The sequence below is a fragment of the Dasypus novemcinctus genome, chromosome 2 (assembly GCF_030445035.2).
Source record: "Dasypus novemcinctus isolate mDasNov1 chromosome 2, mDasNov1.1.hap2, whole genome shotgun sequence".
Lineage (NCBI taxonomy): Eukaryota > Metazoa > Chordata > Mammalia > Cingulata > Dasypodidae > Dasypus > Dasypus novemcinctus.
Window position 1 is genome coordinate 179,124,385 of NC_080674.1, and position 24,215 is coordinate 179,148,599.

Below are 24,215 nucleotides of genomic sequence, written 5' to 3' on the forward strand. Positions count from 1 at the left end.
TACTTTGGGTAGATTGTATGGTATGTGAATATATCTCAATAAAACTGTTTTTAAATAAATAAATAACAAGAATAGCCTGAAAAAACAGCTATGTACAGCAGGGGAAGCATAGAGCAATTGAGAGGTGATGAATCCTTTGTTTGCTTTTTTTATCACTATTATTATTGAAATAATAAAAACGCTCTAATAATGATTGAAGTGATGAATGCACAAATTTGTGATTATGCCAAATATTATTGTTTGTACACTTTGAATGGATTGTATGCTTTATTAATGTAAATGTATTAATAAAATTGATCTGTTTAAAATGAATAAAAACAATAACAAAAAAAATCTGATTTACATATTCAGTGCAATCCCAATCAAAATCCCAACATTTATTGCAAAAATGGAAAAGCCAATTATAAATTTATTTGGGGGAAGTGGACTTGGCTCAACTGATAGAGTGTCCACCTACCACATGGGAGATCCAGGGTTCAAACCCAGGGTCTCCTGACCTGTGTGGTGAGCTGGCCCATGCACAGTGCTGATGCACACAAGGAGTGCCCTGCCACGCAGGGGTGTCCCCTGCATAGGGGAGCCCTATGCGCAAGGAGTGCACCCCATAAGGAGAGCTGCCCAGCGAGAAAGAAAGTTCAGCCTGGCCAGGAGTGGCACCGCACACACGGAGAGCTGGCGCAGCAAGATGACACAACAGAAAGAGACACAGATTCCCAGTGCTGCTGACAAGAATACAAGCGGACACAGAAGAACACACAGCAAATGGACACAGAGAACAGACAACTGGGGTGGGGAAAAATTTATTTGGAAAGGTAAGAGGCCCCAAATAGCCAAAAATGTCAAAAAAGAAGGAAGCTAGAAGACTCTCACTTCCTAACTTTAAAGCATATTACTTAGATACCATGGTAAAAAGAGCATGTTCTGGCATGTAGATAGACATATTGATCAATGGATCTGAATTGAGAACTCAGAAACAGACCTTCACATCTGCAGTCAAGTGATTTTTGACACGGCTGTCAAGCCCACCCAATTGGGCCAGAGCAGTCTATTCAACAAATGGTTCTGGGAAGAAGTGGATAGCCATATCCAAAAGAAAGAAGACCCCTCACACCTTATATAAAAATTGACTCAAAATGGATCAAGAACCTAAATATAAAAGTAACAACCATAAACCTCCTAGAAGAAAATGTAGGAAAACATCTTCAAGATCTTACTGTAGGAGGTAGTTTCTTAAACATTATACCCAAAGCATGAGCAATGAAAGAAATAAATATATAAATGGGACCTCCTCAAAATTAAACATGTTTGCTCTCCAAAAGACTTGCTAAGAAAGTAAAGAGGTAATCTATCAATGTGAGAAAATATTTGGAAACCACATATCTGATACAGATTTGATATCCATGATGTATAATGACATCATATAACTCAACAATAAAAAGACAAGCAACCCGATTTAAAAATGGGCAAAACACTTTGAATAGACATTATTCCAAAGAAGAAATACAAATGGCCAAAAAGCACATGAAAAAATGTTCAACATCACTAGCTATTAGGGAAATGCAACTCAAAACTACAATGAGATACCATTTCACACCTTATAAAATGACCATTATCTATAAAACTAAAATAAAAACAAAAAACAGTAAACTACAAGTGCTGGAGAGGATGTGGAGAAATAGGAACACTACTCCACTGCTATGAGAATGTAGAAGGGTAAATTCTGTGGCAGACAGTTTGGCAGTACCTCAAAAAGCTGACTATAGAACTGCCATATGATTCAGCAATCCTGTTACTAGGAGTATATTCAGAAGGACCGAAAGCAAGGGTATGAACTGACATTTGCACACTGATGTTTGGAGCAGCATTATTCACAACTGCTAAAATACGGAACCAGTCCAAGTATCCGTCAACAGATGAATGGATAAACAAAATGTGGTATATACATACAGTGGAATATTATTCAGCTGTAAGAAGAAATGAAATTGGGATGCATATGACAGCATGGATGAACTATGTTGTCAATTTTAGAACATTTTCAAAACTCTGAAAGGAAAAATCCCATACCCTCTTATACCCCTTATTGTGCCTTAGAATGATCAAATATCTTCTTTGTCATCGCTGTAAGAATATTATAATATTACTGCTAATTATCATCCATAAGTGCATTAATTGAAATTTCCCCTTGTATCACCATATTCTTAACACTGTAAAAGAACAAACTTATATTTAAACTATTAACCATAATCTTCATCCACTATCGAAATCACTGTTAAAAATTCCCTAGATTATTCTATTGCTTCCTTTCAACTGACATTTACATCCATAAACTACCCCTTTTGGCCACAGTCACGTTTATAAATCAGCAGTGTTAATTATACTCACTACAATGTGTTAGCATCAACTCTATTCATTTCCACACTTTTATAATAAACCTTATTAAAAATTCTTCCTTTTGGAATGAAAATGTTCTAAAATTGGCAAAGATGATGACAGCACAACTCTGTGATGAAAAATGAGAGCCAGTGAGTGTACACTTTGAATGGATTGTACAAAGCATGGGGTTGTATAACAGAGAATCCAGTGGTGGGAGATGGACTGTGGTTAACACAACAAATATGAGAATGTCCTCTCATGAACTGTAACAAATATATAATACTAGTAAAGTGTGGTAATAATCGGGTGGGTTCGGGGGAAAATATGCCAAATGTAAGATATGGGCTATCATTAGCAGCAATATTTTGATGATCATCAAATATGGTGATATGGGAAAAATATGACTAAAGTAACATATAGGCTATAGTTAACAGCAATACTGTAATATTTTTGTAGCAAAGGCAAAGAAGATACTACAGCAATGCTAAAGATAAAAAAAGAATATGGTTTTATGATATAAATATGATAAAGCATTTTTCCCCCTTTATTTTCTTCATTAACAAAGAGACCTTTGTCACATTCTTTAACCGATCTGTGCTCATTTAAGTATCTTTCTGACAGTGGAGAAACAAGTTTGTTTTTAGGAAACAAACTTTTAGGAGAAAAGAGTTTGTTTTTAGGATTAAATGAGATAAACGTGACTGGATAGCATTTTTTGGACTAATGCTTCCATAGGTTGTTAAGCAGCTTTTTGTCTATTATTTTATTTTTTGAAGTTGAAATAAAGTTTACTTTAAAAATAAGAAAAGGGAAGCTGATATGGCTCAAGTGGGAGGACCCAGGTTTGATCCCTGGAGCCTCCTGGTGAAAAAGAAGAGAGAACATGCTCGCATGGCGAGCCAGTGCCCGGGCGGTGAGCCGAGTGCCCGCGCAGTGAGCCAGTACCCACATGGTGAGCCGAGTGCCCGGGCGGTGAGCCGAGGGCCCACGCAGTGAGCCAGTGCCCACGTAGTGAGCCGAGTGCCTGCATGGTGACCTGAGTGCCCACGCCAGTACCCACATGGCGAGCCGAGTGCCCGGGCGGTGAGCCGAGTGCCCGGGCGGTGAGCCGAGTGCCCACGTGGTGAGCCAGTGCCCACATGGCGAGCCGAGTGCCCGGGCAGTGAGCCGAGCGCCCGCACAGTGAGCCAGTGCCCACGTGGTGAGCCGAGTGCCGGCATGGTGACCTGAGTGCCCACGCCAGTACCCACATGGCGAGCCGAGTGCCCGGGCAGTGAGCCGAGCGCCCGCGCAGTGAGCCAGTGCCCACGTGGTGAGCCGAGTGCCGGCATGGTGACCTGAGTGCCCACGCCAGTACCCACATGGCGAGCCGAGTGCCCGGGCAGTGAGCCGAGCGCCCGCGCAGTGAGCCAGTGCCCACGTGGTGAGCCGAGTGCCGGCATGGTGACCTGAGTGCCCACGCCAGTACCCACATGGCGAGCCGAGTGCCCGGGCGGTGAGCCGAGTGCCCGCGCAGTGAGCCAGTGCCCACGTGGTGAGCCGAGTGCCGGCATGGTGACCTGAGTGCCCACGCCAGTACCCACATGGCGAGCCGAGTGCCCGGGGCGGTGAGCCGAGCGCCCGCGCAGTGAGCCAGTGCCCACGTGGTGAGCCAGTGCCCACGTGGTGAGCCAAGCGCCCGCGCAGTGAGCCAGTGCCCACGTGGTGAGCCGAGTGCCAGCATGGTGACCTGAGTGCCCACGCCAGTACCCACATGGCGAGCCGAGAGCCCGGGCAGTGAGCCGAGCGCCCGCGCAGTGAGCCAGTGCCCACGTTGGTGAGCCGAGTGCCGGCATGGTGACCTGAGTGCCCACGCCAGTACCCACATGGCGAGCCAGTGCCCGGGCAGTGAGCCGAGCGCCCGCGCAGTGAGCCAGTGCCCACGTGGTGAGCCGAGTGCCGGCATGGTGACCTGAGTGCCCACGCCAGTACCCACATGGCGAGCCGAGTGCCTGTGCAGCAAACCCGAGCGCCCGCGTTGTGAGCCAGTGCCCCTGCAAATGAATTACGCAGCAAGATGACCCAACAAAAGAGAGATGAAGTGCAGCAGAGACCAGGAACTGAGGTGGCGCAATTGGCAGGGAACCTCTCTCCATATCAGAGGTCCCCAGAATTGAATCCCAGTGAATCCTAGAGGAGAAAGATGAAAAGACAAATATAGAAATAGATACAGAAGATCATACAGCGAATGGACATAGACAGCAAAAACAGCGGGGGATGGGGGAGGGAGATTGGGAGAGAGAGTAGGAGGGGAAGGGGTGGGGGCGAAAAAGTAAGAAAAGAGAAACTGTCTGGATTTCATTAAGAACAGAGCTTTTGGCATGTTAACTTGCCCTGCTCCCATCCTCTGCACGCAGTTTGATGTGGCCTTAGAGGGAACAGCCTGCATTCCTGGTACAGGTACAGGTGTCTGAGGAAGCATTTACAAAGAATTGTCATTTTGGCTTGTCTGGTGGCTCTTTGGAGGACCAGCTCAAAGGGCTTGCTTCTATCTCACCTAAATCCCAAGTCTCCCAGTAGGGAGGCGGCTACCCAGGGGACAATTGTCAAAAGCATTTCCAGGCGGCAGACTTGGCCCAGTCCGCCTCCCACATGGGAGGTCCACGGTTCAAACCCCGGGCCTCCATGTGCAGCTGGCCCACGCGCAGTGCTGATGCACGCAAGGAATGCCCTGCCACGCAGGGGTGTCCCCCGCATAGGGGAGCCCCACGCACAAGGAGTGCGCCCCGTAAGGAGAGCCGCCCAGCGCGAAAGAAAGTGCAGCCTGCCCAGAAATGGTGCCGCACACACAGAGAACGGACACACCAGGATGACGCAACAAAAAGAAACACAGATTCCCGTGCCACTGACAACAACAGAAGCAGACAAAGAAGATGCAGCAAATACACACAGAGAACAGACAACGGGGGAGAAATAAATAAATAAATAAATCTTAAAAAAAAATTTCCAAGCAAATGTACTGGTCATTGCTGCTTAGAGCAATGGGTACAAGTTGAGGCAAACAATAGATTAATCAAAAAGCTTGGGGGAAAAGGGAATGAGATGCTTAGAAGAATAAGGGCTTGGAAATTCTCCAATACATTTCCAGGAATCTAGAAGAATGCAGGTTCAAAGAAAGACCCACAAAGGCCCTAAATGCTCACCTCTGCTTTATTATTTTTGCAACTGTCATGTAATATTGACGTTATTTCAAAATAGAGAATTAAACCCCTCCACGCACACAATGAGATACAAGTTCACACTCACTACAAGGCAAAATGTGAGACGTCCATGCAATAGAATACTATTCCATCAGAAAAAATAGGAAATACTGATACGTGCTGTAATGTGAGTAAACCTTGAAAGCATGCTAAGTAAGTCAAGGAAGCCAGATTCAAAGGCCACATATCATGTTTCCATTTATATGAAACATCCAAAACAGGCAAATCCATAGAGACAGATTCATGGTTCCCTGGGGAGATGGCAGCACCCTGCAGGGCTGCACAGAGAAGACACCAGGGTCAGTCACCAGGCAGAGAGAGCAAGGACTGCAAACGTGTCCCTGCTGTGGCTTCTGTGGAAGTGTGCAAGAGTGGAGCAGGAGCACAGCATGGGACTGGCTGGCTATATTTGAAAGTGGTGTTCTAGCAGCTGGTCAGAATTATCTAGGAGTAACAGATATATAGGTGGGGCTTGGCCACATGGGGCCACCTATAGATGTTAATGCATCAATTTACAGAAGCTAGAAAATATGGTTAATACAAAGAAAATGTTCTGAATTAGGAAGCACAATGTCATAAATAAAGTAAAAACCACAGAATTGTACACTTTAACATGGTTAAATTGGTGCTGTGTATTGTGAATTTATCTCAACAAAAATACTTTTTATATCCATACTGATTGAGTTTTTTTTGGTCTGATTATTCTAGCAGATGCTGAAAGAACTATACTTTTGGATTTACCATTTTCTCCTTTTAGTTCTGTCCAACCTTTTTGATTATTTATTTTAAGGTTATTGTTTTAGTTTGCTAAAGCTGCTGGGAGAAAAATTCCAGAAATGGGTTGTCTTTTATAATAGGGATTAGGATAAAAGCTTACAGTTCTGAGACCATGAGAATGTCCAAATCAAGCATCAGCAGAGAGGCTTTCTTACCAGAGTTGGCTTCTGGCAATCCTGGAGTCCTGATATGTGGCCAGGCAGAATGGAGGCTGACCTCTGCTTTCCCCTCCAGGCTCCCTTCCTCCCAGGCCTTAGCTGTTGGGTGATCAGGCATATGGCTTGTCTCTGCCTGGGCCTCCTCTCTTCAGCTTTGGCTGCTCCAATGACTCCAGCCTCCAGTGTCACTTTCAGATTCTCCGAGTTTCCTCTTTCTGCAGTGGTAGGTGATCAGGAGTCCTTTCTCACATGTCAGGGTGGGCAGCTCTCTTTCTGTGTGTTTCTGCTTTTAGTTCTCAGTTTACTTAAGACTTCAGCAAGAGGGCAGAGACCTAACTTGAGTTATGCCTTACTGGCTTAGTCCAGTCAACAGCCCTAAAGTGATCTAATCAAAAGTTCCTTAACTGAATCCGATGCAATCAAGGGTCCCGCACCCACAGGAATAGATTAGTTCTAAGAACATGATCGTTTCTGGGATTCACAAAAGCCTCATACCGTCACAGTTATGTTATTAGATAGATAGATGTAAATGTGCTATATCTTGCTAGTACTTTGAACCTCTATCATTCTGAAAGGTCTCTCTAGATGGTATGATTGCCAATGGACTGACACAGCCTTAAAATTCATATACGCACATACCACTTATAAAGGGGGAATTGGAAATCCTGCTGGTTAGAGTCCAGTTTCTGCCCTGTATAGAAATATATATTTTATGATGCTCATATTCCCTAGGGTATGTTTTCTGTAGCTGCTATAAAAAATTACCACAAACCAGGTGGCTTAAAACAATAGATATTCTCACAGTTCTGGAGGCCAGAAGTCCAAAATGAGAATCACTGGACCAAATTAAGATGTCAGCAGGGTCACACTCTTTCCAGAGTCTCTAGGGATACGAATCCATTCTTTGCCTCTTCCTGTTTCTGTGGCTGCCAGCCATTCCCTGGCCTGTGGTTGCACTGCTCCAATGTCTGCCTCTGTGGTCACACTGCTTTCTTTTCTTCTCTCTGTGAAATCTTCCTCTGCCTCTGTCTTATAAGGTACAGGTGATTGAATTTAGGACCCAGCCTAATGCAAGATAATCTTCCCTTCTTAAAAGCCTTAACTTAATCACAGCTGCAACCTTTTACACATGCAAGGTAACATCTACATATTCCAGGGATTAGGACCTGATATCTTTGGGGGACTATTTTCAGCCTACCATTCCTAGTCTCATCTGTCTGTGGTCAGAAGACCCTCACTTGAAGTCCCATTGGACTTCCTGGTTTACCCCCTGAGAGTTTATGATCCAGCTGAGCATGGGTGGGATGTGTCCATCTCAGAGGCAAAGTCATTCTTGGTAAAGGCCAGAGCAGGGACCAGAGCCAGGATACAGGGTTCTATTTTCAGCTCTGCTGTGTATCTTGGGGTAAAGAGCTTGGCTCTCAGGGCCTTGATTCCTCATCTCTGAAATGGGTATGATAACACCACCTCTTCCTTATGAGAAGCTGCAAGAGCTGCTGCAGATGTGCTTTTTAAGTTGTGGCTTCCTCCTTGGGGAAAAGCTATCTAAGGGGAGTGATTTTGTCTCTCTTTACCACTGGCTGAGTCCACTCAGCAACGACCTACAAATATCTAAAGTGCACCTACTCCATTCCAGGCAACCCCTGCACCAGGATAACACAGTACCTCAGACATTGAGATGCCCACAGTTGGAACTGGAGATAGGGGGAATCTCACGTGTATAAATGGTACCAGGAACTCCCACAGTTAAGAGTCTTCAATTACATCCCAAAATATTGCAATCCACTCATGATATGTATAAGGAATGTTTTAAAACTGCCTTAAGTGCTTTTGAGAACCAGATCAGAAATGAATAAGTAGACCTGAAAATAGGCAAATGATTATATAAGAAGGTCTAAGACTCCTATCATGAGGTCTAGGGTGAGGTTGAAGATCTTCCTCCCCATCCACCATCTTCAGAAGAGATCAGTATAAAAATCTGAAAATCTTCACTTTAGAAAGCCCCCAGGATGAAAGTATGAAGTGGGCAGGGACGGAACAGGAAGAGGATGCATCCTTGGAGCCCAGAGGCTTGATGAGGGAAATAGAGGGCAAATTAAATTCAGTTAACATGGTAGGGAGTAAAAGGCGACCATAGACAAACATTTCCATCATTTTTGGAAAATTTTAGTTGCTGCTAGTTTGTCATGGAAGGATGGTTTGGGACATAAAGAGGGCCACCCAGTATTTCCCCCTGAATCATGGAAAGAGAAATAAAGGGCGGACCCCATATTCAGGGAATTCTGTGTGTAGTCTTCGTCATTGGTATAGAGGTTGGATGGACAATGGGAACCTTGGTGGACAGAAAGATCACCATGCCACAAGGGCCATGAGAACGAGTCTCTTGTGTTTGTGTCTGACTGAAGGAGAGAAAGCCCAGAAATTACCTGTGTGCCTTCTGTAGCCTGGTTAGCCGTGGACGACAGGCAGAGCCTGCTCCTGGTCCTCTCTGAGGGACTCCTGCTTTGCTTGGGTCTGCAATCTTTGCCACCTCCCTTAAGTAAGAAGGAATGGAGGCAGGGCTGTTTTCTTCTCTTTCCTTGGAATAAGCTCTTTTAACATTGTTTCTATCTTACCCCAGGAAGCTCCAGATGCGTTTAGGAAACTGTTAAAAGGAGTGGTGTGTGTGTATGCAAAGCAGGTGTAGTTCAGTGGTTAAGCACCTGCTCTGCATGTATGAGGTCCCAAACTCAATCCCCGACACCTCCTTAAAAAAAAAAAAGGAGTGGTGATACCAGTGTTCATATCAGCATTATTCACAATTGCCAAAAGATGGAAACAACCCACGTGTCCATCAACCAATCAATGGATAAGCAAAATGTGGTATATACATACAATGGAATACTATGATGCAGTAAGAAATTGAGACACATGTGATAACATGGATGAATCTCGATGACATTATGGTAAGTGAAGTAAACCAGACACAAAAGGACAAGTATTGCATGGTCTCATTAATATGAACTAAATACAAAGAATAAATGTATGGAGTTAAAATCTAGAGTATAGGTTACTAGGAGATAAGAGGAGGGCTGAGAAGGACTACTGATGCTTAATGTATGTAGAAGTTTTAATTAACTTGACTGTAAAAATGTGGAAATGGATAGACTTGATGGTAACACATTATTGTGAGTAGCAGCTGTTTTATAAATGGGAATATAACTGGAAAGAGTAGTATAGGGATGTAAATGTCAATTGAAAGAAAGCTAGAGAATAATCTAGGGACTGAATAACAGAGTAAATCCAGAAGTGGATGAGAATTGTGATTGATGGTACAGATGCAGCTAGAGCAAGAGCTAGAGCAGATGTATGTCACTATTGCAGGGTGGGTGGGAAAGTGGAGAAGCATGGGAAAAATATAATTGGTGTGACCTATGGACTGTGGTTAATAGCAATACTGTAATATTTAGGGATCTATGCCATAGATGTACTGTGTTGACAATGGGGAGTATGGAAAAAAGTGTACCAAATGTTCAAACCCAGAGCTTCCTGACCTGTATGGTTAGGTGGCCCATGCACAGTGCTGAAGCGACTAAGGAGTGCCGTGCCACGCAGGGGCATCCCCTGCATAGGGGAGCCCCACACTCAAGGAGTGCACCCCATAAGGAGAGCTGCCCAGTACAAAAAAAAGTGCAGCCTGCCCAGGAGTGGCACCATACACAGAGAGCTGATGCAGCAAGATGACACAACCAAAAGAAATACAGATTCCCAGTGCCACTGACAGAATACAAGCAGACACAGAATAACACACACAAGTGAATGGCCACAGAGAGCAGACAATCTGGGTGGGGGGGGGGGGGGAGAAGGGAAGAGAAATTTTAAAAAATAATAATAAAAATTTTAAAAGAAATAAAAAAGATCTTATTCAGGGAAGTGGATGTGGCTCAAGCAATTGGGCTCTCATCTACCATATAGGAGGACCAATCTTCAATTCCCCGGTGCTCCTGGTGAAGGCAAGCTGGCCCACACAGGAATGCTGGTGCAGCAGGACGATGCAACAGAAAGAGACACAGAGCAAAGACAATAAAAGACGCAGCAGAACGGGGAGCTGAAGTGGTGCAAGACATTGAGCACCTCTCTCTCACTCCAAAAGGTCCCAGAATCGGTTCCTGGTGCTGCCTAAAGAGAAGACAAGCAGACACAGAATACACAGTGAATGGACAAATAGCAGATGGAGCATAAAACAATGGGGTGGGGGGATAAATGAATAAATCTTTAAAAAAAGAATTGAAGATCTTATTTACAAATGAGTCCATACCCCAACTAATAATAACATCTTCAAAGTCCCATTTACAAATGGGTTCACATCCACAGAAACACAAAAAGACATGACATTGTCTTTTGCGGGGAACATTCTTCAATCCCAAACACTCTCTTAGGTTTATTTAATATAATAAATTTTCCAAATATCATGGGTTAACTCAGTAGAGAGTTTGAGCCAACTACTGAAGAAACTCCCAGCTTTTAAAAGAATTATTTTTTTTACAGAATAAATAATAATTTGGTTCTCAACTAGAGAAGCAGCACCTATGTAGATATTTCCTGTCCATACTACTCCCACAGACACTAATAAAGAAAAAATGGAACCTGTCTTTCTAAAGCTGGAATGTGAATTTTCATTGTCTTCCTTGTGCTCCCTTCATATGGGTGGATACTGTGGCAGTTTAAAGCTGTATGTACTCTAGAATAAACATGTTCTTAAATTTAATCCATTCCTGTGGATGTGAAGCCATTGTAAGTAGGACCACGGATGACGCTACTTCAGTTAAGGTGTGGCCCAACTTGGTGGCATCCTTTATAAGTGGAATGAAATTCAGACAGAGGGAGGGAAAGCCACAGGAAGTAAGAAGCTGAAATCAAGGTGTCTGAGTTTGCTACAGGGCTGCCAATGCAAAATTACCAGACTTTATTTGGGGGAAATCTTACTGTTCTGAGGCCAGGAAATGTCCAGATCAAGGCATTATCAGAGATGCTTTCTCATCAAAGTCAGCTACTGGTGACCTTGGCATCTGGCAGGATTTCTGCCTTCCCCTCCAGTCTTGCCATCTTCCGGAGCTCAGCTGTGGGCAATCATGCAGATGGCTTGTCTCTTTCTGAGTCTTCTCCCTCAGCCTCAGCTGCTCCGCTTCTCCCCAAGTTCAGCTGTGGGAGATCAGGCACATGGCAGGGCTTGTCTCAGCCTTGAGCTGCTCCATGGGTCTAGCCCCTCGGGGACCTCTTTCTGTGCCTGTGTGCTCCACTGATGCCACCATGTGCCTTGCCATGTGACAGGATCACTGGTAGCCAGCCCCAGAGCACCACAGTCTGGGGAGAAAGCATCACCTTGATGATGCCTTCATTTGGACATTTTCCTGGCCTCAAAACCATGAAAGAATAAAGTCCCATCCTTCAACCCAACCCATTTCATGGCATTTGCTTTAGCAGCCTAGGAAACCAAAGCACATAGCCAAATTGTTGTCATTTCATTTAGGTCCAGGCCTAATACTATAGTTATTCTTTTAAAAATAATTTGCTTTTTTTCTTACCACAAATCTAATTTTAGAAACTATAGATGGACAAGGAAAATAAAAATTATCAATAATCGTAATGCCCATTGACAAATAATGTTCACTTCAATGTGTAATGTTTGGTCCCTTTTTACGCAAATAAATGCATGTACATGCATTTTTAGTGAAAAAGGATTTTTAACCAGATTTTTTTTTTCAATTAATGTATTACAGCTCTGATTGTATGGTTTAGCATAAAGTGAAAAATATCAGTTTAGGTAAGTGAATTGCATTCCGTGTATGAATACACCACAATTTTATTAGTTAATCCCTTCTTATTGAAAACAGAGCTTATTTCTTAATTTGTGCTTTTTCAAAATGAGGACTGCAATGAACATTCTTGAAACTAAATCTTAGCAAACATCCACAATCATCTCCTTCTGATAAATACCAAGGAGAGGAATTGTTGAGTCAAAAATATGTATACACATATTTAAGGATTCAAAACATATTAGCAAATTGTCCCTAGAAAGAGGGCAAGAAGTCACACTCCCAGCAGAGATGTCTGAGAAACCCTATGTCTCTGCACCCTTGCCAACATTAGATATTTATAAGTTTTCTAGATTTGAAAATGCAAAGATAATGCTGGGAAAATGAATCAGCTTGCATATAATAGTTGCACCCTGACTCTATGTTAGAATATGAGAGGAGTATGAGTCCTTACTATCAAGAAGTTCCTAGAACATTGGCTAGTTTTTACCCAGCTCAACCACTTACTTCCCAGCTGTTTGGTTCTAGATCAATTACTTAAATTTTCCTCACCTTAACCTCACATACCCATTGAGGTTAAGGGTAGAAGGTGTGAGGTTAGATACAGGTTTAAATCCTGGTGCCACCAAGTGTTAGCTGCATGGTCTTGGACATGTTCAACTCTTTGTGGCCTTGTTGGGGAGGATAAATGAGATAATACACATAAAAGGTTTTACTACTTAGCACAGTGTTAAAAAATGGTCATCACTACTAGTAATAATAGTAATTGATACGACTCTGGGTAGACATTCAGTGATGCTAGTTCCCACTTACAAGTCATCTGATTTGGACAAATTATTCCATATCTCCTTTTATCAGTTTCTCCATCTGTTCAGTGGAAGTAATAATAATACCCACTTACAAGGACTGCCATGAGGATGAAAGGAGGAAAAGCATTTAGCTTAATGCCATGAACACAGAAAGAGATTTTCCTGGGAAGTAGATATGGCTCAATTGATAGAGCATCCACATACCACAAAGGAGGTCCACGGTTCAGTACCCAGGGTCCCCTGATCTGTGTGGTGAGCTGGCCCGTGCACAGTGCTGATGCGTGCAAGGAGCCCTGCCATGCATGCAGGGGCACCTCTGTGTAGGGGAGCCCATGTGCAAGGAGTGCGCCTCTTGTGTGAAAAAAGCGCAGCCCGCCCAGGAGGGGAACTGTACACACAGAGAGCTGACACAGCCAAAAGAGACACAGATTCCCAGTGCCACAGACAAGAATGCAAGCGGATGCAGAAGAACACACAGTGAATGGACACAGAGCAGACAATGGGGGGCCGGGGGAGGGAAGGGGAGAGAAATAAATAAAAAATAAATTTTTAAAAAAAATAAAGAGATTTTTCTGACTTAGAAATATTTTAGAAACCCATCTCAGAAAAAATAATAGTTAATGCCTGACTCATAAATAGCAGGTACAGGCACCTGAGGTCTTCTGAGGCTCAGTATCCCCTTCAGAGTCTCTGAGACAAGGTAGATATTTCAGGGAAAAGGACCCTGTCTTACCAGGGAGCACAAAGAATACATCGAAGTCACTGTGTCTTAGTTTGCCAGTGTTAGTATGACCAATATCACAGAAGGGGTTGCTTAAACAATGGGAATTATTGCATCCTGGTTTTGGAGGCTGGAAATCCAAAATCAGGGTCTGGATGGCCCAGGCTTTCTCCTGGAGTCTGTGGGGTCCTGATGCTGACTTGCCACAATCTTTGGGGTTCCTTGGCTTGCATCTCTGCTTCTGCACATGGCTGTTCCTTCTGGATTCTACTTCTACTTCTCAGTTGTTTGTGTCTCTGACAAGATTTCCTCTCTTTAAAAGGAGTTCAGCCATATGCATTAAGACCTACCCTGATGCAATTTGGCCTCATCTAAATAGGGTCTCCGAAGGTCCTATTCACAAACAAAAGACCACATCTTAACTAATATATCATCAAAGGCCTAATTTACAAATGGGCTGACACCCACAGGAACATGGGTGAAGACTTAAACATGTCTTTTGTGGGGGATGTGATTCAATCCTTAACACACTGTTTAAAAAAATTAGTGTTTGTTGGACATGAATATTTTTGCCAAAATAATTTCATACTGTGACCAAGGGAACTGAATAAAAGAGTTGAATAAAAGTATGGTGTAGAAGCATAATCTTTGCATTTAAACTGGCATATGGTTTAACAGATAATTTTTTTTCCCATTAAATCACTTTCCATCATCTGACACCTATGAGACCTTCAAAGGCATCATCAAGGGTCAATAGTGCAGTATGGACAAGATTAGGGTGAACTCTGTTCTAATTGCTTCTTCCTGGAAGAATTTGGTTTTCCCCTCCTCCTAGAAATTCCTAACATGACAAAGAGGCCAGAAGGAAGTCATGAATGGTGCGAAACTGCTGTCAGAGCTATTTAGGGTTAAAAAGCAAATAAAAGGGTTATTTAATAAGAAACTTTCTGTCTGGCTCTAATTTGACCACACTGATAAAATAAGAAATTCCTGGAGAGATGAGGGCAGGAACGAGCTCATGAACAGATTATTTGGAGTGTGCCGGGGTCAAAGAGGAGCTGTGAGAGCAATAGAAATAAAAATGAGTTGTTTTAATTTTTATGGCTATATTTGAAGTCTCTCCAGTGGCTTAGAAATTCTTAGAAAGCAGAGGAAACTGATAATACAAATGAGGTCATGGAGCTATTACTCTGAATATACTGGGGGCAAATGAGGGGTCATCTGGCAGCCTTGGTTTTTTCCCTCCCATTGAACCAAAATGCTTACAAAATGAGCAATTAAACTATGGCATGAATAGTATCAGGGAGGCATCGCTCAAAGTTAATTTGGGTCATTAAGATAATTTTATGTTAATTGTCCCTGTCAGTCTTTTTATTTTATTTTTTATTTATTTCTCCCTCCTTTCCCCCCCCAAATTGTCTGCTCTCTGTGTCCATTCACTGTGTGTTCTTCTGTATCTGCTTGTATTCTTGTCAGTGGCACCAGGAATCTGTGTCATGTTTTGTTGTATCATCTTGCTGCGTCAGCTCTCCATGTGTGTGGCGCCATTCTTGGGCAGGCTGCACTTTCTTTTGTGCTGGGTAGCTCTCCTTACAGCTCCTCCTTGCATGTGGGGCTCCCCTATGTGGAGGACACCCCTGCATGGCACGGCACTCCTTGCACACATCAGCACTGTGCATGGGCCAGCGCATCACATGGGTCAGGAGGCCCTGGGTTTGAACCTTGGACCTCCCATTTGGTAAGCAGACGCCCTATCCATTGGGCCAAATCCACTTCCCTCTGTCAGTCTTTGACTTTACTTGTTGGTCAATGTCAGCCATAAAGAGTTAGCATTAACAATTGTAGAAAAATGATCAAAATAATATTCAAATGGGCACTGAAACTTCACTAAGATTAGAGAGTATATGTGGTCATTTGGGGTAAAAAATCTGTTTTGTTTCATTATTTTGTGTATCAACAGTCTCATAACATAAATACAGCCAGTGCTTGTCAAAGACAAAATGCAAGGGGTTGAGAGGGAGCCCAGTTAGACTCACTGTATTTTTGTACATATGTGTAGTGGGGATTTTAGAGCATTTATTTATTTGTATGAATTTGTAGATAGGTCATAGGACTTGTAGTGTGGACAAGCCAGTGAAGCACTGAATCTCAATTTCTTATTCTATAAAATGAGGGCTAAGAGATGATTACTAGGGTTTCCTCCAGAAAGACCTTTAGAAAAGTAGCCAGTCTAAGCATTTTGAGCATTCACTGCATGCCAGCTGCTAATTCCACAAGGAGAAATGGAATGAGAGTCTGTCATCCCAAGATGAAATGCCACATCTAACAGGAGTAAAGGCCAAATGTTAATGAGATCCCAAATAAGAGACTTAGGCTATTCTCCAGGGCCCAGGGACTGGAGAAGGGAAAAATATTTCTCTCTTTTTCTACTTCATTTAACAAGTTATAAGTGCTGATTGGGAATTGGTTATGATTCTGGATTTTAGTCATGTTTTAGTAAAAAGGTGTTATATTTTGTCTTGATAAGTACATTTAAGTACATGCACACATGCCTTTCTTCTGTCATATTTGTGTTGGGTGCACTGATTCCAAGCATTCTAGCATTGGGATGATGCAGCAGATAACTGTGAAAAAATATTTACTGTTCACCCATTAACCCACCCACATTTCCCAGCTACCTTTCAGTAGTGAGGGCATGAGATTAGTTCTGGCCAATGGATTGTGAGTAGGCATGACTATGTGAACATATCAGCTATAGAATAGAAAAAAGATGCATTTTCCATCGACTCTCTTTTCCTAAGATGATGTGCATTAGTCAAGGCTCTCCAGAGAAACAGAATGGACAGGAGATACATCCCTATCTCTCTATCTCTATCTCTATCTCCATCTCTCATCTCTATCTATCTCTGTACCTATATCATCTATATCTATAGCTTTTATAGGAATTGGCTCATGTAGCCAGGGGTTCTGACAAATCCAAATTCTATAGGGCAGGTTGCAAGCTGGAAACTTGGATAAAGGTGAAGTTGAATTCCCCAGAGGAAGCTGTCTGGCTGAAGTAGAGGCAGGAAATCTCCTTTCTAAAATCCTTAATTTTGGCTTCAAGACGTCCAACCAATTGGAGAAGATTCCCCACACTGCTGAGGGCAATCTCCTTTGTTGACTGTGGATGCAATCAGCCATTGTTGCAAACAACGGACTATAGATACAAATCCATCTATGAAATACCCTCGCAGTAACAATCAGGCTAGTGCATGCTTTACCAAACAACTGGACACCATAACCTAGCCAAGTAGATGTGTGAAATTAACCTTCACACATTAACAGTGGAAGCCCTCTTGTTTTTCATGTTATAGCTACAGGATGTTGGTGCCTGGGCCCTTTAGTGACTGGGTAGAGCAAATCTCTCACTGACCTTCAATGGACATGAAATGTAAGCAAGAGATAAATACAGTTGTGAGATTTGGGGGTTAATACGTTTCAGCATCATAGCCCAGCCCAGCTTGACCAACTACAGCTGTGCCGGTCACTGGAGGTGGAAATGCAGATTGCTGAACTCAACTTCAGAAGTGAATCATGGCTTACAGAAAACAGGTTGGGGGAAGCTGATGTGGCTCAACTGGTAGAGCTTCTGCCTACCATATAGGTGATCCAGGGTTTGAACCCAGGGTCTCCTGGCCCATGTCGTGAGCTGGCCCATGAACAGAGCTGCCATGTGCAAGGAGTGCCATGTCATGTAGGGGAACCCCACATGCAAAGAGTGTGCCCCGCAAGGAGAGCCACCTCACACAAAAAAAGCACAGCCTGCCTAGGAGTGGCACTGCACACATGGAGAGCTGATGCTGCAAGATGATGCAACGAAAAAGAGACACAGATTCCTGGTGCCACCGACAAGAATACAAGTGGACACAGAAGAACACATAGTGAATGGACACAAGAAAGCAGACAATGGTGGGCGGTGGGGCAAGGGGAGAGAAATAAATAAATAAAATTTTTTTTAAAAGAATAAAACAGGTTGGGGAGCTACTTTGTGCATGATTGTTTAAATGGTAATGAAAATGGGATGAGGTTTTATAGACTTCCAGCTGGTTCTACCTAAATCATGGCTTGTCACTCCTTAGGCAATTTGCTGAAATGATGTCTGAGAAAACAGCAAAGTTCTTCCTACCTTTTAAAAGTCTGTGGGTAGGATTCATGCATCCTATGTTATCTGCTGAGGCCCAGTTCTGGATGCAATTAAGAGCATCGCTATAGGGCATATATTACAGAATAACACAAGTAATTGTAAACAAAAGTCTAAGGGACTATAATTACTCTTATTGAATATCAGAGAGAAATATATGGGACAGAATGCCAACTTATACCATTGGGAAACATTTTGAGTTAATTGAACCCATTGTTAAAGAAACTTTGGGAATGAAACAGATATCGTTGTTATCCATAACCCCAAATGAAAACTTCAGTGGAAGAGTTTTTTAACATGTCAACCCCTTTATGATGCCAATACTTGTCATGGGTCCCTGCCCTGGGAGCATTTTGGGGGCAGGCATGGGGAGGTGGGACATGTTCAACTGGACTGAAAGTCTTGCTGGCTTCCAGGCTATTGCATCTCAACAGTCTTTAACAAAAGGCTATGCCTTTTGGGGTTACAACTAATGTAACTTATAAACTACAGTTAACAGTAATATTGTAATATTTTTGTAGCAAAGGCAAAAAAGATACTATATCAGTGGTAAAGGTAAAAAAAGTGTGGGATTTAGTTTTCTAAAATGCAAATATGATCAAGCATTTTTAAAATTTTCTTCATTAATAAGGAGACCTTGGTCATGTCATTTAACCAATCTGTGCTGCTCATTTATTCATCTTTATGAACACTGGAGAAAAAAAATTGAGTTTGTTTTTAGGATTAAATAAGATAAATGGCCTGGAGAGGATTTTTTTAACAGTAACAATTCCATAATTTGTCAAGCTGCCTTTTGTCTGTTACTTTATTTTTTGAAGTTGAAATAAAGTTTACTAATTTTGAGAAAGAAACAAAGAAGGGTATGCCAGGTAGGAAAGGTCTCTGTGGGAGTCATCAAACTCTATCTACCCTGGGAAAGGACCCTTCTGGTCAGAAGCAAGATTTGCAAACATGTTTTTAACTAGTTGTGACACTGTCACCAGCAATACGGCAGTGCAAACAGACGTGAGAAAACCACCTTAGGCTTGCATAACCTGGAGAGGGAAGGTGATTTTAGCACCCTTAGCAGATCACTGAAAAATGACAGCAGTAATGTGATAAATTTGATTAACAGCCAGGGATGGGAGGAGACAGAGTTATCTGAAGAAAGTGTCACTACTAGAGTGTAGTGGAGACTACCTCAAGGCTTAGTACCAGACCTGGTGAACACAATGAGCCACCAAAACCTGGAAAAATGCGCACCACTCAGCTTACAGTAATTATTCCCAAAGAACCACTCTAAATCCATGAAGATATCCTTCATCAGATGTAAAGTTTTTCATCGCTAGCCACCCCTCCCAACAAGTTCCATTAATGGGGCACATGGGAATACGTGGCATCCTTGAACAGATCAGTTCTGAAATGAACAGCAAGTGTGCCAGAAATGTCATCTCAGTCCATTTCAAACAAAGACTATGAACAGGGGCGTGTGAGGGAGGAGAGGGACTGACAATATAACAGAAAGTGGCAAGACAAAAGTCAGAATATGTAAGTAAGGGTGTTTCCTACTGCTCCTACCTGGCAGAGCAGACAGAATTATCTAAATTATTTTAGATAAAAGTTTGGTGGATCCTTTGGTATTGGATTTAAGATCCCCTCCAGTAGCCTAGAGGCATAGAGGAGAGGGTTCATTATGGGGGAATGAGCTTTAGCACTATGAACAAAAGCAAAGGAGGAAGATGCTAATCAAATTTAACTGCAGACCTCCAAGGTACTGTGTACCCAAGTGAAAAAAATGAATGCTCATTGATAAAAATTTCGTACTGCTACACTGAATACCTGTATTACATGGAATGTTAGTACAGTTAAGACATAGCTTCCTTTCCTGATATAATAAGCTTTATTAGCTCATGTGCATCTTCTAAGTCACAGAGTTGACTATATATGGATGCACTGGCCAAGAAAAGAAGACACTGTCAAAGCCCTACTCCGTGTTCCTCAGGCTCACCTCTGAGTTCACCTGCAGCTGTGGTCAAGCTTCTAGCATGCTGGCAGCTTCTCACCTCAAGTGCCTGCTTCTCTGCCTGAGGGTTTTCTGCATCATTATAGGAGTTTGCTGAGCCATGCACAGGAGCAACACAAAGGGCAAGGAATTTAATGCCCCAGAAATGGCTCGTAACAATAGGAGAAAGGAGAAGAGTGAATCAATGCCCCAGCCTCCCAGCATCCAGCGAAACAATTCTGAGATGCCTTACACACAGTTCCCCATTTCCAAAGTGGTCATCTTATAAATGCACTCTTCACGGCTTTTCTCTTTTTCTCTTTCCTGTCTTATTTTTGTCACTCCACAACTTGTGCTTCCTGGAATCACCTCCCAAATAAACCACTTGGACTGAAGTCCTTGTCTCAGGGTTTGATTTTAGGGAAACCTCAATAAAAACACCAAGTATAATTCATCATTTTGGAGAACACTCCCCAATTTGCAAGCTTCTCCTGCTATTCAGGTATGCTTTGCCTCTCTCTGGATCAGTCACTTAGTTGGACTAATAAGGAGGTCTGCTGGTAGCTCTTGACGCAATTGTTGCTGTCCCTGGTGCTGACCAAGCGAGAGCCTCTACATTGATATATTTTGCTGTCCTTGGTGTTGACCTGTATTATGTTGTTGTTGTTTTGTGTGTGTTTTTAAAATGATCAGGAAGATACTACTGACCCAAAGAATGGGTTTTTGAAGTGTAGACTAGAATCCAAAGATAAAAATGAGACTCGTTGACTCCTTCCAACGTGCATTTTGGGATCAAAGGTGATTCGCCTATCTATCCACCATTTACATGAATAACCGACCCTTTCTTGGTGCCCACTACTTCCAGCACAACTTCTGGGATTTAATACAGCTGACAGAGGAGAGCAGAGCTAAGTGGAGAGCTAAGAGTGAAGCCACAAAACTTTAGCAATCCCCACCTTGAAGTTTTCCTCTTTCTGACTTTCCATATCCAAGCTATCTGAAAGCCCTGTGAATTCTATTCTCTAAATATCTCTTACACTAGTCCACTTCTTTCACCTCCACCACCATTTTTCTACAGCAATGATGGTCATTCCACCGTCACCATGCCCACTCCAGTAGTTCTAATTACCATTATTTCTTGCTTAGATTACATCTCAAAGATAAAATTTTCAAAGTGGAATAACTGGTCAAAGTATAGTTTCCTTGGTAAAGTGTCTTGTCAGAATATCGGCGCCAATTTCTATTCCCACCAACCTCACATAAGAAGTCCTCACATAAGAGGACCGAAATGGCAAAAGCTCTAAAAAGCAACACACTTCAAACAAACAAACAAAATTGGTACATTTTATTGCATGCAAAGCATACCCCAATAAAAACACCGAACGAAACAAATAAATTTTAAAAACTAACCCCCCTAATGCTTATAGAGAGAGCACTTGGCATATGTTACGGCTGTGGTAACTGTATGTGGCATTTCAGAACAAACCTTTAAGATATGTTCAGTTTTACAGATGGATGATGAGAAGCAGATAGATCAGGAAACTTGCCCAAGTTCAGACCAGATCCTCAGAGTGGGTCAGGTAAACTTATTGAGACCACACACAAGTAAGTGACACACCAAGGACTGAATCCTATTCTTGTCTCCCCCTTTCCTGCCTCAGAGACGCCCATTTCCAGTGGTCCAAAGGAACTGCCAGGGGTACCCAAGAAAGCAGAAGAGGGAGAAAGGGAAAGGAAAGGGTTACAAAGGAAAGGGCTGCGTCTGCGCGCGGGCTGGAAAGGGGGCCTTCCGGGGCTGTAGGGTCGCCCAAGCGGGTGTGATGCAATTACGCCAGTCGCTGCGTCAGAAGCCGCCTCGGGGAAGCGGAGGCTGGGTGAGCTGGTGCCGACCGCCGCCCACCGCGCCCTGGCTGCCCGCTGCCGCCCGCCGCCGCCTACCTTCGCGCCCCGCCGGGACCACCGCCTCGAGCTACCGGCGACCCCTGGCAACCGCCCCCAGCTACGGGTAACCTCTGGCAATCGCCCTGAGCCACGGGCGACCTCTGGCCGTCGCCCCCAGCAGCCGGAGACCCCTGACAACCGCCGCCAGCCCCGCGGGCGCCCAGGGCGCGCCATGAAGTCCGCCGCGAGCTCGCGCCGAGGCGCCTCCGGAGGGTCTGGCGGCCGCGGGGGCCGGGGCGGCTGGAGCGGCGGCTGGGGTGGAGGACGAGGCGGCGGGGCCAAGGGAGGAGGCGGCGACGGCGGCGGCCCGGCGGGCAAGGGCGGCTTCGCGGCGCGCGGGCGCGGCTTCGGAGGCGGCGGCCGGGGCCGGGGGCGCGGCGGCGGGGACGGCCGGGACCGCGGCGGCGGCGGGGGGCGGCGCGGCGGAGCGGGCAAGGGCAAGAACCGCCGCAGGAAGGGCGCCAACGCGGTGTCCGTGGAGCCGCACCGGCACGAGGGCGTCTTCATCTACCGCGGCGCGGAGGACGCGCTGGTCACGCTGAACTTGGTGCCGGGCCACTCGGTGTACGGCGAGAGGCGGGTCACGGTGACCGAGGGCGGCGTGAAGCAGGAGTACCGCACGTGGAACCCCTTCCGCTCCAAGCTGGCCGCCGCCATCCTGGGCGGGGTCGACCAGATCCACATCAAACCCAAGTCCAAGGTCCTGTACCTGGGCGCCGCCTCGGGGACCACTGTCTCCCACGTTTCCGACATCATCGGCCCGGACGGCCTGGTCTACGCGGTCGAATTCTCCCATCGCGCCGGCCGCGACCTGGTCAACGTGGCCAAGAATCGAACCAACATCATCCCGGTCCTCGAGGATGCCCGGCACCCGCTCAAGTACCGCATGCTCATTGGGATGGTGGACGTCATCTTCGCCGACGTGGCCCAGCCGGACCAGTCCCGCATAGTGGCGCTGAACGCACACACCTTCCTGCGCAACGGGGGCCACTTCCTCATTTCCATCAAGGCCAACTGCATCGACTCCACCGCATCCGCTGAGGCAGTATTTGCTTCTGAGGTGAGGAAGTTGCAGCAGGAGAACTTGAAGCCTCAAGAGCAGCTGACCTTGGAGCCCTACGAGAGGGACCACGCTGTGGTCATTGGGGTCTACCGGCCCCTTCCCAAGAGTAGCAGCAAGTAGCACCCAGCTCAGGCTGTCCCTGAGATATCCCCGAGGTTGAGCTGTGTTAAATGTTACTATTTATGCATTTTTGTGTGTGTGTTTTGTTGTTTTTCTACTAAATGGCATAAAGAAACAGTACAGAGGTGTATCAGTGAGGTTAGGCTGGGTGCAGCTGCAGTAACAATCAATCCCCAGATCCCAGCTTGGATAGGGGGTCTGTCAAGGAATAGCTGGGGATCTCTGCCTACTGGAATCACTAAGGGACCTGACTTCCCAGGGTCCTATCCTCACCCATGCTTCCTCCATCCAAAGGGCAGGGGAAAGGGAGCTGGGGAATGGCTAATACTAAGAGCTTTAACAAAAAGAAAAAAAGAGCTTTAACAGTTTCCTTTGGAACTGACTTGGCACTTCTCACAGTGCCCAAGTCACATGACCAAGCCTGATTTCAGGGAGGGGCACTGGATATAGATGGACAGCAATGATAGCATCCCCTGTGTGTCTGACTGGAAGCCAGTCTTAGCCACAATATGGTGTTTAGTACATTACTATTTAACTAACCCCTTTTGCCTTCATTAGTACTTGTAATCGTCACACCAGCCCTGTGATGGTTTTGTTACCATTTCCATTTCACATATGAAGAAACAGCCCTTCCAAAGGAAAACTAGGTGCCGAAGTTTACACCGCCAGTAAGGCAGTGGAACTTAAGAGCCAGTCTTTTTGGCTCTAAATGCTCTATTATTCTATACCAGAGTAATCTTACCTCTCCCTGCATGGCATATCCTGGACAGACCACAAGGCTTCTACTTTCATTCAAAATACTAGGACACACAAAGAGCAGGGTTCTGTGGCACTCGATGTGCTCCCCTGCCTTGCTGTGTTAGCCCTTTCTCAGATTTCAAAACAGCAAAAGAAGGCAGAGGGTAGAATGTGGGTCTACTTAGCAGTGTTCACACTGCAGCCGTATAGCATACCCAAAGTGGCATCACCAAACATCTAAGGAACAGAAAAATGACTTCTGGAAAGTACCCATCTCTGAAGGGCATTTCCTACAGATCCCAAGACACTGGATTCAG

The 24,215-nt window shown here is 44.5% G+C and overlaps 1 protein-coding gene across 1 annotated transcript; it reads left to right on the forward strand.

The window, feature by feature from the left end:
• Positions 1-21,906: 21,906 nt before the first annotated feature.
• Positions 21,907-23,229, forward strand: FBLL1 (fibrillarin like 1). Its single transcript, XM_012529050.3, has one exon. It carries the CDS (start codon positions 22,150-22,152, stop codon positions 23,158-23,160), a length of 1,011 nt encoding a protein of 336 aa, XP_012384504.2. The 5' UTR covers positions 21,907-22,149; the 3' UTR covers positions 23,161-23,229.
• The last annotated feature ends 986 nt before the right edge of the window (positions 23,230-24,215 follow it).

Bases quoted from the DNA above. Each gene is read 5' to 3' on its own strand.
- FBLL1 (XM_012529050.3), top strand. From the start codon at position 22,150: ATGAAGTCCGCCGCGAGCTCGCGCCGAGGCGCCTCCGGAGGGTCTGGC.